At 44.4% G+C, this 16,461-nt stretch overlaps 1 protein-coding gene across 8 annotated transcripts in view; it reads right to left on the bottom strand.

The window, feature by feature from the left end:
- Window positions 1-339: 339 nt before the first annotated feature.
- The window catches only part of RGS3 (regulator of G protein signaling 3), a 176,809-nt gene continuing 160,687 nt past the window's right edge, over window positions 340-16,461 (bottom strand). For 6 of the 8 annotated variants that reach the window (XM_051979981.1, XM_051979982.1, XM_051979983.1 and 3 more), the window contains 4 exons: window positions 4,144-4,245; window positions 3,630-3,691; window positions 2,518-2,684; window positions 340-1,635 (listed from right to left, as the gene is read on the bottom strand). In XM_051979981.1, the coding sequence (XP_051835941.1) occupies window positions 1,450-1,635; window positions 2,518-2,684; window positions 3,630-3,691; window positions 4,144-4,245 (517 nt within the window). In that variant the 3' untranslated portion in view covers window positions 340-1,449. Of the gene's footprint in view, window positions 1,636-2,517; window positions 2,685-3,629; window positions 3,692-4,143; window positions 4,246-4,376; window positions 5,969-8,504; window positions 9,220-16,461 lie in introns of those variants that run through there. The other 2 variants (XM_051979991.1, XM_051979990.1) reach the window with 2 other exon arrangements.

Raw genomic sequence — 16,461 nt, forward strand, 5'->3', positions numbered from 1 at the left:
CACATAGGATCAGTGCAAAGTAGCAAGGGCCAAGCCCTTCATTCTGTGGATGACTTCCAAGATCTTGAAGACCCCCTGGACCACACTGAGTTGGCTTTGGGCCCCACTGCCCTTTGGACTCTCCCAAGCAGCCTCTCTCACTAACTAGCTGTGACCTCATGCAAGTCACCCCCACTTCATCGGGCAGTTTAACCAGTGATGCTTGGGTTCCTTTCAGGTCTGTGAAGGCTCTGAATTCTTACAGTCCCCGTTATCTAATAAGATTCTTAGTAAGATTAAAGGGTTAATCCTGGAAGTGACAGCTTAAAGGAGCCAGACAAAAAAGACAGCAACCATCAATAGAAGTCCCATGGGCCTTTTATTCATTCCATCACCCGGCTATGTGGATAGTTTGGGAACCACAGAAATGGCTCTCAAGGACCAAATGTGCTGTCCCAGAGCCAGGTGGGCCCCTTCAGAGACACTGTCCCTCTGCTCTGAGGGTCAGCCTTGCACGGCACTTTGTTCATATTATCCAATTTAAGATTTTCAACATATGTACATCCAGGGGCCCCAGCTGCCTGCTGCCAGGGCCCCTTGGGCAAAAACCAACCCTCCCTCCCACCCCAACTTATAAAAGTGTGTACACCTTCTTAAAATAGAACGGTCATTCTGCTTTGTAGCTTCCCACGAAAACATATTTAAAATATTGCACTTGTAAATTAAGAAAATAAAGAGGCAAGGATTTCCTATTACAGAACAATGCATCAAGCATTCGGCTACAGTGTTGAAATAAATAAAATCCTGAGGCCAGGGCCCAGGGTGGGGGACATCAGGGCACTGAGCACTAGGGCCCCAAGGGATGGCACCTGGAGGTCAAAACCTACAGGACAAGCCGCCTGAGCACTTGCCACCTGGCCTGGGGGATACCTTCCCCGTTCCCACCTTCTGCTACCCAGTTCTTTCAGGGCCTCCATCAGCGAGAAGTGACCCAGAAGGGGGAGCAGGCCTGTGCTGGGGAATGCTTGGTGGAGCTCCCAAGTGAGAGGTAAGGTTCTGTACTGGTTGGTCCCCTGTGCCCCCAGCTTCCCCCCTTCCCTGGCTACCTGCTGCCTGGACAAGACCCTTTCAGCCTGTACCAAAGCCCTGCCTAGGGGCCACGCCCGTAGGCCCAATCCTGGGGCAGGCGTCGTCGTACCACAGTGGCACTGGGGAGGGGGCGGGGTGCCAAGACACCTAGCACCAGCCCACTGGCTTCTGGAGTCCCCAGGGACCCCGAGGCCTCAGACTTCTTCTATGTCCACGGGCCAGTCCAACAGAGACGTGGCTTCGAGGAGGCCCCGGTAAGAATGGCCCATCCTCTCGGCCATCCTCTGGAGAGCGGGGAGGGAGAGAGCAGGCCATCGCTGGGCGGGCTCCATGTAAACATTCGTCTCTCCCGGGCTGCCCGGAGAGGGGAGGGGAGCACTCCTACAATGGAGGGCTCAGCTTCTTCTGGTTAATGAGGTCTAAGTAGAGCTCTGAGCGGAGGAAACGAGGATAGGAGTCTTTCTCCATAAGCCCATAGATTCGCTTCTGAGCCAGGTCAAAGCAGCCCCTGGTGACATTCTGTAGGTTGTCCTTGGTGTGTTCCCGTGTGTAGGAGTCCAGGTTCACCTGGGGGGAGAAGCAGATACAAGATCAAGTCCTTGACCTGAAAAATGGCTGGTGAGCCCTCAAGGTGGAAGGCACCCAGGAGACCAGCGCCGGTCAAGGACTGCCCTTTCTCACCAGAGTGTTTCGAAAGCTAAGTCTGCACTGGTATATTCACTCATCTCCAAGCCCCTGGAGACACAAGAGCTACCTCTTTGGCTCTGCTATCTCTCCATCTTGGGGAATTGGTCTAATCAGAACCCCAATGCGACTTGTTTAATTTCCTGTCAATTCCCAATGTTTTCAGTTCATGTTGCTGGGGACAAAAGACTAACTTTCTCTCCTTCCAGTCTCCCAACTGTAACAAGGCAATAAAGACATATGCCTCCCTTTAACTCCTATAACCCCCATTAACCAGTAAGGCAGAGCAGTGAGGGAGGATCCTATGAGAAAGAACTAACAACTCAAGATGAAGTACTGGGGGGTTCCAAGAGCAACCTGACTTAAGGCCTGGGGGGGATCACTCCTATAGTAGGGTCAATCAACCAACCAGTAAGCATTGTAGGAGTAAAACTCCTACAAAGTGCCAGACACTGTGTGAGGTGTCGGAGATACAAAGACAGAAACAAAGTAGACCCTGTCCTCAAGGAGCTGATGTTTTCCCAGAATGAAGAAGCAGGTCCGCTCCTAAGTGACAGTGCCCTAAACCATAGCACTGGGCTACAATCCAATCCTACATTAATGTTATGAGCTCCTACTATAAAATGGGCTGATCAAGTTTCTATCCATAATGTTGCTCCAATGGAACTACCTTCCCCTGGAAAGTTGTTTTGCCTACAGCTGTTTTCACATAAGCAGTTATTGACACTGGGTTAGGGAATACGCAGTCATACATAAATGGGTTACCTCTTTACACGCCTGGATGGCAATATATTCTGAAAAGATCTTCTTTGCCTTGGATGCCATCTTAGATTGCGACTTGACTTTCTTGAAGTCCTCACATGCCAGCCAAAATTCTAAGTTCTCTTCACTGAACTCTGTTCGGAGGAAGGCACGAAACACTGCTAGTCCATCTGTCAGAAGACAAAGAGGTCAGGTTACATTGAGAAGGGATAGCCTAGCACCAGACTGAGATCCCTCCCAGCCCCATCGTAGGCCCCATCATGAAGAAGAGAACAGAACAAACCTCAGAAACCTCCTCAGACTCTGCCCCGAGACTGTCCCAGAAAGCCAAGGAATAGCTTGGTATAGCAGAGCACTCACAGGGCTGGGGGTCAGAACAACTCATCGTACTATCATAGGCAAGCTAATTCACCATGCCCAACCTCAGTTTTCCATCCATTAAATGAAAGAGTTGGATAAGATCACCTTTAAGGGTCCTTTCCAGTTCTCTGAAAATTTGCTGTAAGACTCAATTCAATCCAAGAAACATGTATTAAATCTACTAAGTCTATAATACAAGGCACTGTTCCAAATATTGGGCATACAAAGGCAAAAACAGTGATTGTTCTCAAAGCTGCCCTCTCTCTTATCTGTCTCTTGCTGGTTGTGGGAGAGACCCATCTTGGCTTAATGCCTGGCTGTTGCGGGTACAAAGGTACAGCTAAAAAAGATTCCATCCCTCCTACCCTTTTTTGGGGGGCTCCCAGTTTCTCTGTCAATCAGAACTTCAGAGGAACATATAAATCCCCATCTGATCAGAGACCTCCACATTAGACTTTTGAAACAGCAATTCCCCAGGAGGGTATGTTGGGGGAGTCTGACATTCATCATAGAATGATGTGGGGTATTTCTCCTGCTTCCTCCTAGTGCCTGAGGGAGGACTTAAAACCCCCTGGAGATTGAGGACAAGGTTTGGGGCTGGGGCTGCCCAGAAAACAAAATCCTTTTCTTATAAACTCTAAGGGGAAGAATGCTACACAAGTACCTAAGCTGAAGACTGAAAAGGAGGTAGGAGAGAGAGACTGTGGGACTAATGGGAGGGGGGGAGAAATGGACCTCACAATACACATACTCACATTTGTGCAACAGCAGTTTCTCCAGAGACTCTCCCCACTTGAGTGCCTCCTCAGAGGTGGGCCTGCCAACAAACAGGAGAGACATGATGTGAACTCGGGCTGTGCCAAGGCTAGTGCCACCTGTCTGATTTGCTAAGAAGTAGCAACAGCTGCGCCCATCCAGGAACACAAGGGTGGTGGGAGCTGTGCTCCCTTGCCCTCAGGCTGGCCCTCGGGTCTGGGACTCTCCAGTAGATGGTCAAAGTTAACCAGCAAAGTCTTCGGATGCCTCCACCACCACTCCAGGGTGAAGGGGCTATAGGAAAATAATAGATTCCAGATCCCTGAACTGTCGGTGGGGGGAGGGAGGGGGAAGAGGGGGGTTGACCACAGCTGGCAAAAGTTCCCACTATTTCTGACTCGCTGCCAGGGGAGCAAGGATCTTCCAAAAAGAGCCCAGGTGTGGGTTAATGGTAAGGAGACAGGAAATGTGGGGGTAGAAGCAGATCTACTCAGGGTCCAGAGAAGAACTCACTTCAGGGACTTCATCCCTTTGTCTGCCTTGCCAGCCACGTTGCCCCCAGGAGAGTCATTTCTTCTCCGGAAAATCCCCAATCTGTTCTTCATATCTTTGGCCCTGAGAAAGAAAAGAAAGAGAAATCTTTAGTCTCAAGAAAGAAAAAGACAACCAAGCAGCAAGGAAGTGCCAGCTGGAGCCCATGGTCCAAAGATTTCTTGCTCCTGAAAGGGGGGTTCAGTCGCACGTACTCTTTCATCGTGTGTCTCCGCTGCAGGTTCCCACTCCGCGTTCGGTACATGCTGAGGAGCATCTCTGAGTGGAACTCTAGAGGCCCTGGCTTAGACAGATCTCGGAAAAAGGGCATGGCCCCGGAATCAAGTTGGTCCAATCTGGAGGGCCTCTTCGGGCAGACGAGAAGCAAACCACCCCCACAAAGCTCCTTCCACAACCCTGCCCTCGAGCCTGGACAGGCTCAAGCTGCCCTCACAGAAAACTCAGCCGGGCAAGGAGGCAGGAGCCAGGCTGGGTCAGTGTCCACTCAGAGCAGCGGGAATTCAGTGTCTGGGCTCCGAGCAGAGTCTGAAGCTGGGATTCAGACAGGAGGAGTCAGGAAGTAGGAGGGGCTGGGAAAGCAAACGAACAGAAAAAACACAAGCCAAGCCTAACAGCTAGTGAAAGAGGCATGTGTCTTCCACTGGGCTGGCCCGCTCCCACTGAGGCCCAGCCCCCACACTCCAGCCCCTCCGTGGGGCTGAGGCAGGAAGCTGCTCTGAGCTATTTGTGACCAGGCCTCCTCCGTTGCCATGACAGCAAGGGAAGGGAGAAAGAAAATAAGTCAGCAAATACCAGGGATGGGCATCAACACGTCCTGCCAGGATGGCAGTAATGGTTATTTTTAGAACACACTCATTTTTAGCACTTTCCCCCCAGAATGTCATTGGAAAAGGGAATGGCAGATTTCAAGATGGGGTACCCTTCTGGGGGAAAAACGGTATAAAAACAGCTGGCAGGGAAGGTTAGATAGACCATAGCCATTACTGCTACTTAGCCCAACTCTTACTCCCACCCCGAGCCTTGGCCCTTGGGATTAGGGGACTGGCCAAACTTGGGAGTGCCAAGAGATGGGTGCTAGATATAAGCATCTGTCTGAAAACTTTGCCCCCTCTGGGCTCTGGTTTCAATCAGCAGCACTGGAAGACTCCCAGGATCCAGCCATGCCCATGCACAAAGGTGCAAAACTAACAAACAAGGCAGCCAAGCCCTGTCGGCTCAAAGCAGAAGACTGGATTTGGGGCCCTATGGAAGGCTCAGCCCCAGACACATTGAAGCCCAGCCCAAGCAGTGCCAACCAAGTGAAATAACATAGGGTAGGAAAGCTCTAATCACAACGCAGAAAACAATCATTAGGACAGGGAGTGGGCCAGTGGCTTAGGAAGAGTGGTGAGCATTTCCTCTGCTGTTTACCTTCAGACACTTGGCTCTCAGGAGCTGCGGTGGGAAGGTGGGGAGGAAGGAGACTTTCATCTCAAGGAAAGATTTCAGATTTAGAGAGTCTAGAAACCCCCAATTAATAGTCTGCATCTTTAACCCTAGGTCCTAATTATGGATTTGATGTTTCAAAGATTAAATACTGGCAAAGTCATCTAACCCAACTCCCACATTTTTCAGATAGGAAAACTGAGGCCCTGAAAATAGGGAAATGGATATCCCTAAAATCATACAACTCTTCCAACTACCAATGCTTTTCCTACCATATCTTATCACTGGAACTTGAAGATACATACACAAATGACAGACAATTCCCAAAACCACTGAAAGTTGTGAACCTAAATCTCTTCCTCATCCTTTACCTAACATGTAAGCAGCAATTAACTGCACAAATATGGACAGCTGTTATTCTCCTATGGTAAAATAGTGATATTCATATTTGTTAGGAGGTTTTTTTTTCCTTTTTTCTGAGGGAGGGGAGGGAATGAGAGTGAGAAACAATTGTTTAATTCAAAAGAAATTAAATTGCAAAAAAAAAATTACTAAATGAGTTTTCCCTCTGTTCTCTCCTTCCCTTGCTCTCCTCAAGACTACTGTTCTAGACTAATTCTGCTCCTGGAATAAAGAAAGAGAAGGAATAGCCCTGCTGCAATTATTCATTCTCTGGAATGAATGAGCCCTGGCCCTTGGATAATTAAGAGATAACGCTACTGTTCTGGGCCTGTCACCAAGTGCCTACAGATAGAAGCCTGAATACTCTGCTGACCGTCTCAGAGGTCAAGAAGTATGCCAGCACCTAGAGATGCTGTCATTAAAGCACGGATTAGTGGCTCTTGACTCTCTGCCCAACCCCTGTGTCCCTTTCATCATATTACAGTTTCTCCTCGGCTATGTGACAGGTGATTATTCCTTCCATTCCCAATCAGAATGGAGTTGGATCTCCTTTTTGCTTCCAAAGTGGGAATGAAGCCAATAATATCTGCTCAGAGTGGGACATGGTGAAGGACAGAGCTTATAACCTGAGAAGAGACCTTAAGAGACCTTCTAATATAATCTATTCATTTTACAGTCAAGGAAATTGAAAACCAAACGGGTTAAGCCTCTTATGCCTAAGGTCACAAATGTAAGGCAATAGAAAGCCAGCTGCCTACCCACCCAGGGGACCTAGGCTTTATACCTTCTCTATCCCTGCCTCTAATGGGAAACAAGCCTCCCCTTTCCAATCCACTACTTTTACTCTGACAATGCTCTTCTCCCTCTTCCCCAGGTTCCTCTTTCTATCCTGGTAAGTGAAAGTATTGGGAATCCTGTGGGAAGGAAGGAGTCTGGAGCAAGGACAGAGGCTTCTGTTTCTAAGTCTTCCATTAGGTTGACCAATAAAAATCACGTTCTCTTCTTGGGCCAGAATTCATGTTCATTTTTGTTAATTCTCTCTCTCTCTCTCTCTCTCTCTCTCTCTCTCTCTCTCTCTCTCTCTTTCTCCCTCCCTCCCTTCCTTCCTCCCTCTCTCTCTTGCTGGCTCTCTCTGGCTCTCGCTCTCGTTCTGGCTCTTTCTCTCTGTAAAGGAAAGGTTAATGGGGTAAAGGGTTTTGAATTCCCAGGTTAGGTGTTAGGCCAGACCAGTAGAGCGGTTATTCCCTAATGTAAAGACAACATTAAGGATAAACTCCTTGACCCATGAACAATCAATATATATTCCCCCTTGGCTTGCTCCCATAGTAACCCCTCCTTTCCCCCCATACATCAACTTCTTTTTGAGTTTACAAGGACTTGGTATTTTTCTGCAACTCCAGAGCAGAATCTAGAACCACAAACTATGCTAAATATAGAGGAATATTGTAGCTCCAAAGTATATCCAAGTCTGTTCATATCCTAAGGTGTCTCTGCAGTCAACCTCAAATACCTAGCAGCCATCCTTCCAAACACACATTTGACCAAATGCTTGTCTTTAAGGAATGTCAAGATTCTCCCCCTCCAACCTGCCCCCATCCCAAATGCAGATTTAGTAAATTTTATGTCCCTTTCACCCACTACACTCCCTACTTTCTTGAAACTAATTAAAATCTTTTTTTAACCCAGAACTTAGGGCTGTTTATTTTTCTTTCATTTTTCAATTTAATTTAAAAGTTTATATATATGTGTGTGTGTGTGTGTGTGTGTGTGTGTGCACGCGCATGTGTATGTGCATGCGTGTGTGTGGAGATATATATATATATATATATATATATATATATATATATATAGCATTTTCATTTCCAAATATATCCTTCCCCAAAGTATAATCCCTTGTATAATAAATCATGAAAAATGACAAAAAAAAAAGTTGTTCAGACATACTAAACAGTAAATAAACCTAGTCTGGACATTTTATCAGCATATACAATATTCCACCCTAAAGTCCCCCAGCTCTGCAAAAAACAAAGAGAGGCATTTTACAATTGTTTTGTCAAAGAAAAAAAGGGAAGGGGGAAAATGTATGACACTGCCCCAGTTTATAAACAGTTAAAAATGATGTGGGCTTGGGTTGTACACTGTTTTTCCCTCCTGGAAAATCCAAATCGTTCCAGGCTGTCCATAGTGAAGAGCTTCCCCAATCTTTGCAGAAAACTGGAGAGAAAAAGAGGAAGGCCTGGATAGAACACGAAAGGACTGAAAAAAGCAGGGGCATCTTATAGCTGTGAAATTCTGGAAAACAGTGTATTGCCCACAAGCGTCCAATAAAGGCCTCCAGGTGATAAACAACCTTAGGTTAAGGGAGAAAAAACAGGGAAATGCTGCGGGCGCACCTTTAGGAAAAGCCCTCCCAAGCCCAGCTTCTTGCTCTCTTGTCCCTACCCCTCACACATCTGGCTTATCCACAGAGGTAAAATCACAAACTGAGGTCCTACCTTTCCAGATACTTTTCAGAAAAGTCGACCATAGTGTGGTACATTGGGGAGAAAGCGGTCAGTTAGAAGCAATGGGCCGGGCGCTGCACAAAAGTCGACAGGCTCCAAGCACAATAAATACTCCGAGGAGGCTGCCGGCAACCAAGCCCCTGCAGTCAGCCAATGGGAGGGCGCTCAGTCCCCAGGCTCCCCCGGGGAGGCCGGGAAGGCCTCCTGCTAACCGCCGGCAGGGCAGGGATGTTAAGGCAGTCCCACCTCTCCCCCACACCAGCTCCACAGTCATCCAGTGGATCTCATCTGAAAGACTATGTTGGGGGAGAAGGAAGGAAAAAATCTGATAAAGGCATCCTTAGTGCTGGGAACTTTCAGCGTGTTTTTTGCAAATATGATAACTACAAGGGTCCCGTTAAATCGAAGCTACTTTAAAAACCTAATATTGGGGGAGGGAGAACAGAATTGAAAAGGGGGAGGAGGGAAGGCACTTAAAAAAACGTTAATCAAGATGGGCTTTTGGTCTAGCCGCGCCACCTGGTGGCGATATTTAGGTAACTGATTTTGCAAAAAATTCTGGTTTGCACAAAGCTCTAATATTACGGATCTAGAACGGGAAAGAGCCTTTAGGGGTAATCTAGTTGACTCATTTTACAAATGAGCCATACACAGGCTAAGCCATAAATTGCCCAAGTTCATGCAAAGTGGTATAGCCAGATTTTAAATGCGTCTCAACTACCCCCACATAACTCCAGGGCCGGCCTCCCTCCGACCACAGGATTCAGAGTTTGGTGGGAGAGCAGAAATCATCTCTACCAACCCTTTCACTTTGCATGTAGCGAAACCGAGGAACAGAAATGTCAGGTGATTTACCTAGCGCTATGTAAAGTAATAAGAAAACTCTACGCATCTTCTTCTTCTCTCATTCTCCTCTAAAACGCTGGCTTCCGCCGCCCTCACCCTTCCCCTGAACCTGATCCCTTAATTGTCAGCTCTGAGGGACATTTCCCAGCCTCATCCTTCACGACCTCGCTTTCTCCTCTCTAGGACGGCCCGGTACTCTCCTGCCGTCTCTCTCCGGCTCCTATTCAGGCTCCACTAGATTGTCATTCCAGTCCTGTCCACTATAATACAGGGCCCCATGGGTCTGTCTCGGACCCTCTTCTAAACTATATGTGCTTTCTCACTTGGTGATCTCATCAGCGCGCATGGTTTCAATTTTTACTCTATGCAAATCATCTTCAGATGTATTTATCCAAGCCCTGATCTCTCCTAAATCTACTCTCACATCAACAACTGCCTACTGGACATATAGTATAGGCTTAAACTCAACACATCCAGAACAAAACTCAGACCCTTCCCCCGGGCTTTTCCCCCTTCTGAATTTGCCCCTTACATCAGGTTCACCATCACCTTGCCACCTGCTCAGGCTAGTAACCTCAATGACACTTCAACTCCTCACTAGTTCTAATCCCACAAATCCAATCTGTCACCAAGTCCTGTCACTTCACTCTTCAGACATGTCTTACACACAGGCTCCCCACCCCACCCCACCCCCCGAGGCCCAGCTGACCCACAGATGCAGGCCCTCATTGCCTCCCAATCCGACTATTTCAGTGGTTTACTCCAGTCTGTCTTCTACTCAGCTCCAAAGTGACCCTCTCAGCTCTGGCCATATTACCAGTTCCCCACCCTTTGCTCCCCTTCATTAAACTTCAGTGGGTCCCACTACCTCCAGGATAAAATACAAACTCTTCAGCTTTTTAACTCCTTCACAATTCGATCCCTGCTTGCCTCTCCAGTCTTTCATTTTTGTTCCTTTCATGTATGATGAATCTAGCAACACGGGCTTCTTTGTTCTTTGAACTGTTCATCTCTTTAACTCCACACTTTTTCACTGGTTGCCCCAGATACCTGTAGCACTCTACCAGAGCACTGTTGAAACTAGCCTGAATCAGCTCCAGAGAGCCAATTGTTAAATTTTAGTGTACACATTTATGCCCTGAAAATTGGCAAATAATAATATATCAACCCCAAATTTGTTTATGTATCTATATAAATTTTTTATATTTATATAATAAAAATGTTATTTTATTAATTGACTTAACAGATGGAAAAAATGTTAATAATACAGATTAATCTTTAAAATGTACCATTCTTTTCAGACAGACAGTGGTTAAATATTTACCAACATATACTGGCTTTCCTTCTTCATGTCTCCTCCCCCAGGCTTCCTGGTTTCCATCAAGATTGAGCTCAAATCCCAGGATTTCTGAGAAGCCTTTCCTAAATCCCTTCTTTTCCATCATCCCTGTTCCACTCCTATCCTCCATTAGTGCTTTGTCACTGAGATTTATGTTATATTGAATTATAGTACATACCATATTTAACACATTACTTAGTCATAAATACAGAGTTGGTTGCATTAGAATGTGGGTTCTTTTGGAGCAGGAACAATCTTTTCTCTTTTGTATCCCCAGCACTTAACACAGTGCTAGGCACAAAGCCTTTAATCAGTGCTTGTTGATGATGAAGTACAGAATTTAAACCTAAGCTTCTAAGACCCCTGGTGAAAAGATTACCTCACTCTACTGTATGCTGCTATTCTGGTCGAATCTTAAATGAAAAGGGCTCAGGTTGTATCAAGGACCATTGACTGACATGATGGAGCTAGGAGTGGACTTGTTCCTGTTTGCTGGCTGGGTATAAGATCAGCATTACAGAGGGGCTAAGCATAAGAGACTTAAAGAGCACCAGAAGGGTCCCCTTGTCTCCAAATCCTTAATAAAATCAGTAGAGTCATCTCACCTCATCTGAAAAATAGCTTATCCAACAAAAATCCTGCCAATTTCTCTCCATATTCCATATTCCTACTCTCTCTTCCTACTATCTTGTCTCATCTGAAGGGAAGATCCTTCATCTTAATCTCTCCACCTGTCTCTAAATGACCTAGCTCCATCAATCATCCCTTCCCTTCCATGAATCTTCAATTTCTCTTTCTACTGGTCATTTCCCTAAGGCTTACAAAACTACCCAGGTCACCTTTAGCCCCACGTGCTTTCCCTTCTCCTGCTGGGCCCTCCAGATTTCTCTTTCTTTTTACTCCTAAACTTCCAGAAACTAGAAGCCTAAACCACTGCCTCCAACTTCATTGAACAACCTTTAGCAAAGCCTTACATTAAGCATGGTACTAGGTGATACAGGAAGAAAAAACAAAAACACAGGGACTTTGTCCTCCACAAAACTTGGAGTCTACTGGAGGAAACAACACTTACAGAGATAAGTTATGTAAAAAATAACGAGGAGAGAAATGCAAACAATGAGGGAGATCAAGAAAGGTGTCCCATAGGCAATGACACTAAAGCTGAACCTTGACATTTAGAATTTTTAAGATGCTTTATTGATTCTCTTTTATTCATATCACTTTAAAACTTTCCACTAGCTCCAACAGTACAACCCTGCCTTATATATATTGGCCACGTGTGGACAGGCATGCTTGCACAGCTGTTGTATACATCTATGCTATAATGCAACATCTCTCTTTATGGAGGGGGGAAGTCATGAAGCTAAGAACTGTAAGAAGCAGAAGTGAGGAGGAAGTGTGTTCTACACATGGAGGGACAGCCTGTTGGAAGCACAAAGCCAGGAGATGGGATGTAGTTTGGTTCAGATGGAGACTAAGATATAACAATTTGAGAAAACTCAAGTTAAAATGTAGATGGCTTAAAATGCTAAGCCAAGGAATTAGTATTTTCTTTTGAAAGGAATGGGGATCCACCAAAGCTTTTTGGGCAGGGCAATGACAGATGTGTGCCTAAAGCAAACTGTTTTGTCAACAATGTGGAGAATGAACTAGAAGAGTGAGAAAAGCAGCAAGAGATTAACAAGAAGGTCACCACAACAATCCACACAAGCAGAAATATGGCACTGGTATATGTTAATGGCCAAGTAAACGAAGGGAATGCATAAAAAAGTTGCTGCAAAGAATCTCCAAGACATGAAAACCAATCCAATGTGAAAGGGCATAGGCAAGAGAAGTGTCAAGGCTGACTTTAAAGTTGCAGACCTGGGTGACTTCATTCCTTGTCACAGAAAGTCAGTGATCTTGGCTTTCTGTAAATTCCATTCAAAATCTTCCTTTCTGCGGGGACCTTCTTAATTCCAATGCCTGTTCATTTTTTATTTATCTTACGTATAGTTTGTTTTGTACCTATTTGTTTGCATGTTGTCTTCCCTATTAGAATGTAAGCTTCTCAAGGGCAAGGGTTCTATTTTGCCTCTTTTTGTATCCCCAGCACTTAGCACAGTGCCTGGGACATAGTGGATGCTTAATAAATTTTAGTGATTAACTACAGGAAGATGGCTGTGTCATTTACAGAAATAAGGAAATCCTGGAAGAGGAACAGATATAGGGGAGAAAATCATGAATTTTATTCATATTGAATTTGAGAGCTGATGGGAATATCCAGGTGAAAGTGAACAGTAGAAAGCTGATGATGTAGGCCTATAGATAATAACAGTAACTGATACAAGGTGCTTTATAATTTACAGTACACTTTACAAGATCTCTTTTAGCTTTATAATAACCTATTAAGGTAAATATTACAGGTATCATTATCCTCATTTCACATATGAAAAAGTTGAAGCTTTTTCCAGTGCCGCTAGTGGCTTTCCAGTGACCTAGAAACTACTCCCAGTCTAACATATTGTATTGCATACATCATGCTATCTCCTAAGGAACAGACAAAAGCCAGAAGAGAGAGATTTGAGAGTCTTCTGCATGGAGATGCAGGAGACAGATGAGCTCTTCAAGAGGTTAAGAGGAGAAAGGATTAGAAGGCATAGGGCAGCACTTAGGCAATACCAGTACTTAGGACAGGTAGCAGTGAGACCCGTTACTTATCCTAAGTCTGTTTCTGAGGTAAAAGATAAGAATTCGGATCTAAGATGGCCTCTAGGATCCCATTCTGAAAGGAGTGATAAGTTAGGTAAAATAGTCCCTTCATAAGAGCCAGGGAAGGAGAGAGCACTTTTAATAGTGCTTTTAATAATCAGAAGACAGATGCAAAGGATTTAGGAATGAGTGGGATGTAAAGAAGCAAAAGCCAGGACTACATAAAACTTTTTTCTAAAAGTCTGACTATAAAGGGAAGAAAAATATAGGAGGAGAGCTAGAGGGGATAACAGAGCCAGTGAAGCTCTTTAAGGCTGACAGAGACCTGGAAATATTTATCAGCAGTATAGCTAGAGCTGCAGTTAGTTAGAGTTTGAAAATAGGGGAGAAAGTGAATGATTGAAGAAGAAACTTCTAAAGGAAATGGGAAAAGAACATAATGGGGACACACGTAGGAGAGATAGATTTGGCAAGAAGAGTCCCTTCTTCCTCAGAGACTGGAACAAAAGAGGAGAGAATGGTGGGAGAGAGGCAGAGAAGACAATATGGGGGAGAAAGGAAGGGGGAACTCAGCAGCATTTTTCCTGGTAAAATATGAAGTGAGGTCATCTATTAAGGAGAGAAGGGAAAAGTGCTGATGGGACTCAAGGAAAGGAGAGATTTGAAATAGCCATTTTAGGGAGCGTGATAGTCATTCAGGTGGTGAAAAGCATCAGTCACCTCTTGATGATGAACAATAGGTATAGAATGGGGCACATATTTTCAGATGCAGCCACTGTAGATTTGTTTTGCTTGACTGTGCTTATATACTCCAAACAAAGATTCTACAGTGTGTGCATGTGATGGGGGAGGTCAAAGAAAAGTGAATAACATGGTTAAAAAAAAAGCATCAATTAAACTTTTTTCAGAAAAAAAAACAATTAGGGGAGATAAAAACATTATTGTGCAGCATTAGGACACATCTGAGATTATACTACATAAATTTGTAGGGGATCCAACTGAAAAAAGCTGTGTGACATTAGTGGCATTCAGTAGTATTTGAGTAGACTCAGAGAAAGTGGAAGAAGGCCCAGGACCAAGGTCTAAATTGGCTTGGACAATGATAAAACAAAAGGGCAATGGTGGAGCACAATGTTAATTGACTTGTCTAAGTAGGGAACTGAGAAAGGAATAGAAATAAAGGTAGGATTAGGGATGGAGACAGAAAAAGGAATAGAGATGGGGCTGGCAACAGGTTAAGGGTGGGCATAGGAAAAGGGATGGAAATAGGATCAGGAATGAGGATATGGTTAAGGATGGGGATTGGGTTAAAGATGGGATTAGAAATAGGGATAGGGATAGGAATGGGGCTAGGGCCAGAGACAAGATTTGGGACAGAGTTAGGGATAGGGATGGGCATGGAAACAGGTATAGGGGTTAGCAATAGGAATAGTGGATGAATAGATAGGGGGTAGGGATAGGGAAAGATATTGGACTGGATCTTTAATTTCTTATAAGGAACTTCTGATTAAGGAAACTCTTTCTACCCAGGAAGGCTGACACTACCTCTACAACAGCATGGGAGCCCTGGGAGCAATTTAATGACTTGCATGCCCAGAGTCACATAATTAATGTAGGTTCTAAACAGAACTTGAACCCAGTTCTTACTGACTCTGAGGTCAACTCCCTATCCATGAAAAAAACTAAAACAGAGAAACAGAAGTAGTGGAGGTCATTGTGAAGGTCAAAGAATAATTTTTGGAAGGGAAGAAGGAAACAAGCATTTATTAACTTAACTTACCATGTACCAGGCAGTGTTTTAAATGATTTATAATTATCTCATTTAATCCTCACAATAACCTTGGGAAGTAGGTGTCATTATAATCCCCATTTTATAGTTGAGGAAATTGAAACAGAATTAAAGGAGTTAGACAAAAATTGTGAGTGGTAGGTAGACAAAAATACCTTCTATCAAAAACAATGTCCTAGGCACCTATTCATTGCTCAAAACTTTGGCAAGATGGTTTCCATCCCCTAAGGTCACATTTGACTTTAGCATCAAATGAAGTGACATTTTTCCTGTCCTCATACTCCTTAACCTCTCTGTGACATAAGACTCTATGAACCACCCTCTTTCCTTGGTTTTCATGACATTCATTCTTTTTTTTTCCCTGAGGCAACTGGGGTTAAGTGACTTGCCCAGGGTCACACACTAGGCAATGTTAAGTGTCTGATCCAGATTTGAATTCAGGTCCTCCTGACTTCAATCCACTGTACCATCTAGCTGTCCTGACATTCATTCTTTATAATTCATCTCTTATTCTCTGAGTAATTTCTTCTCTATCTCCTTATGTACGTGTATGCTCTATCCCTAAAGTCCTTCTCTCTGTATATTCTGGCCCTTTCATGATCTCACCCACTTCAATCATCACGCTTCTAGCTAATCATTTGATACCTAGCAGCAGGCTGAAAGTAGGGACTGCAAAAGCAGAAAACCTGACCCAAGTGCCTAAAAGAGGAGTAAGGCCAGTAGAATAAGGGAAATACTGAAGTGCTAATGATTACTGAATGATCAGTTGATTGGAAAGTACAGGAGACATCCCTGAAACAGTTACTGGATATGACTAGACATGTCTGAAGTTTCTAAACAGGCCAAATGAGGAACTGCTTTCTATGTAGAGGTTCAGTTACCTTTGTTCTAAAGACACCGTGATCTGTGATAACTATGAAGTGTTCCTCTCAAAACAACTATTCAAGTGTGCCTCCTGAGACTCCATCACCAGCAGAATTATATGTCTTATCTTTCATATCCAGGGAACTGGTGCTTCTAAATCAATGTTCTGGGCAAGTCTTTGATCTATATCTGAAAAAAAATCAAGTCGTTTTTGACATTTTTCCCCCTCTTTCCTAAAATCAGATGGTCATCTGAATCAGCAATTAGATAAATAGATGTATCTATTTTATGCCTATTATTTGTGTTCTTCTATGTATTTGTTTATATTTGATGTTGTACACCTCCAAAGAAATATGATTGTGGCATACTATTGATCTTTGTCTCTCTGTCCTTTCTTCCAATCTTTTTCATATCACCTT

The sequence above is a fragment of the Antechinus flavipes genome, chromosome 2, assembly GCF_016432865.1.
Source record: "Antechinus flavipes isolate AdamAnt ecotype Samford, QLD, Australia chromosome 2, AdamAnt_v2, whole genome shotgun sequence".
Lineage (NCBI taxonomy): Eukaryota > Metazoa > Chordata > Mammalia > Dasyuromorphia > Dasyuridae > Antechinus > Antechinus flavipes.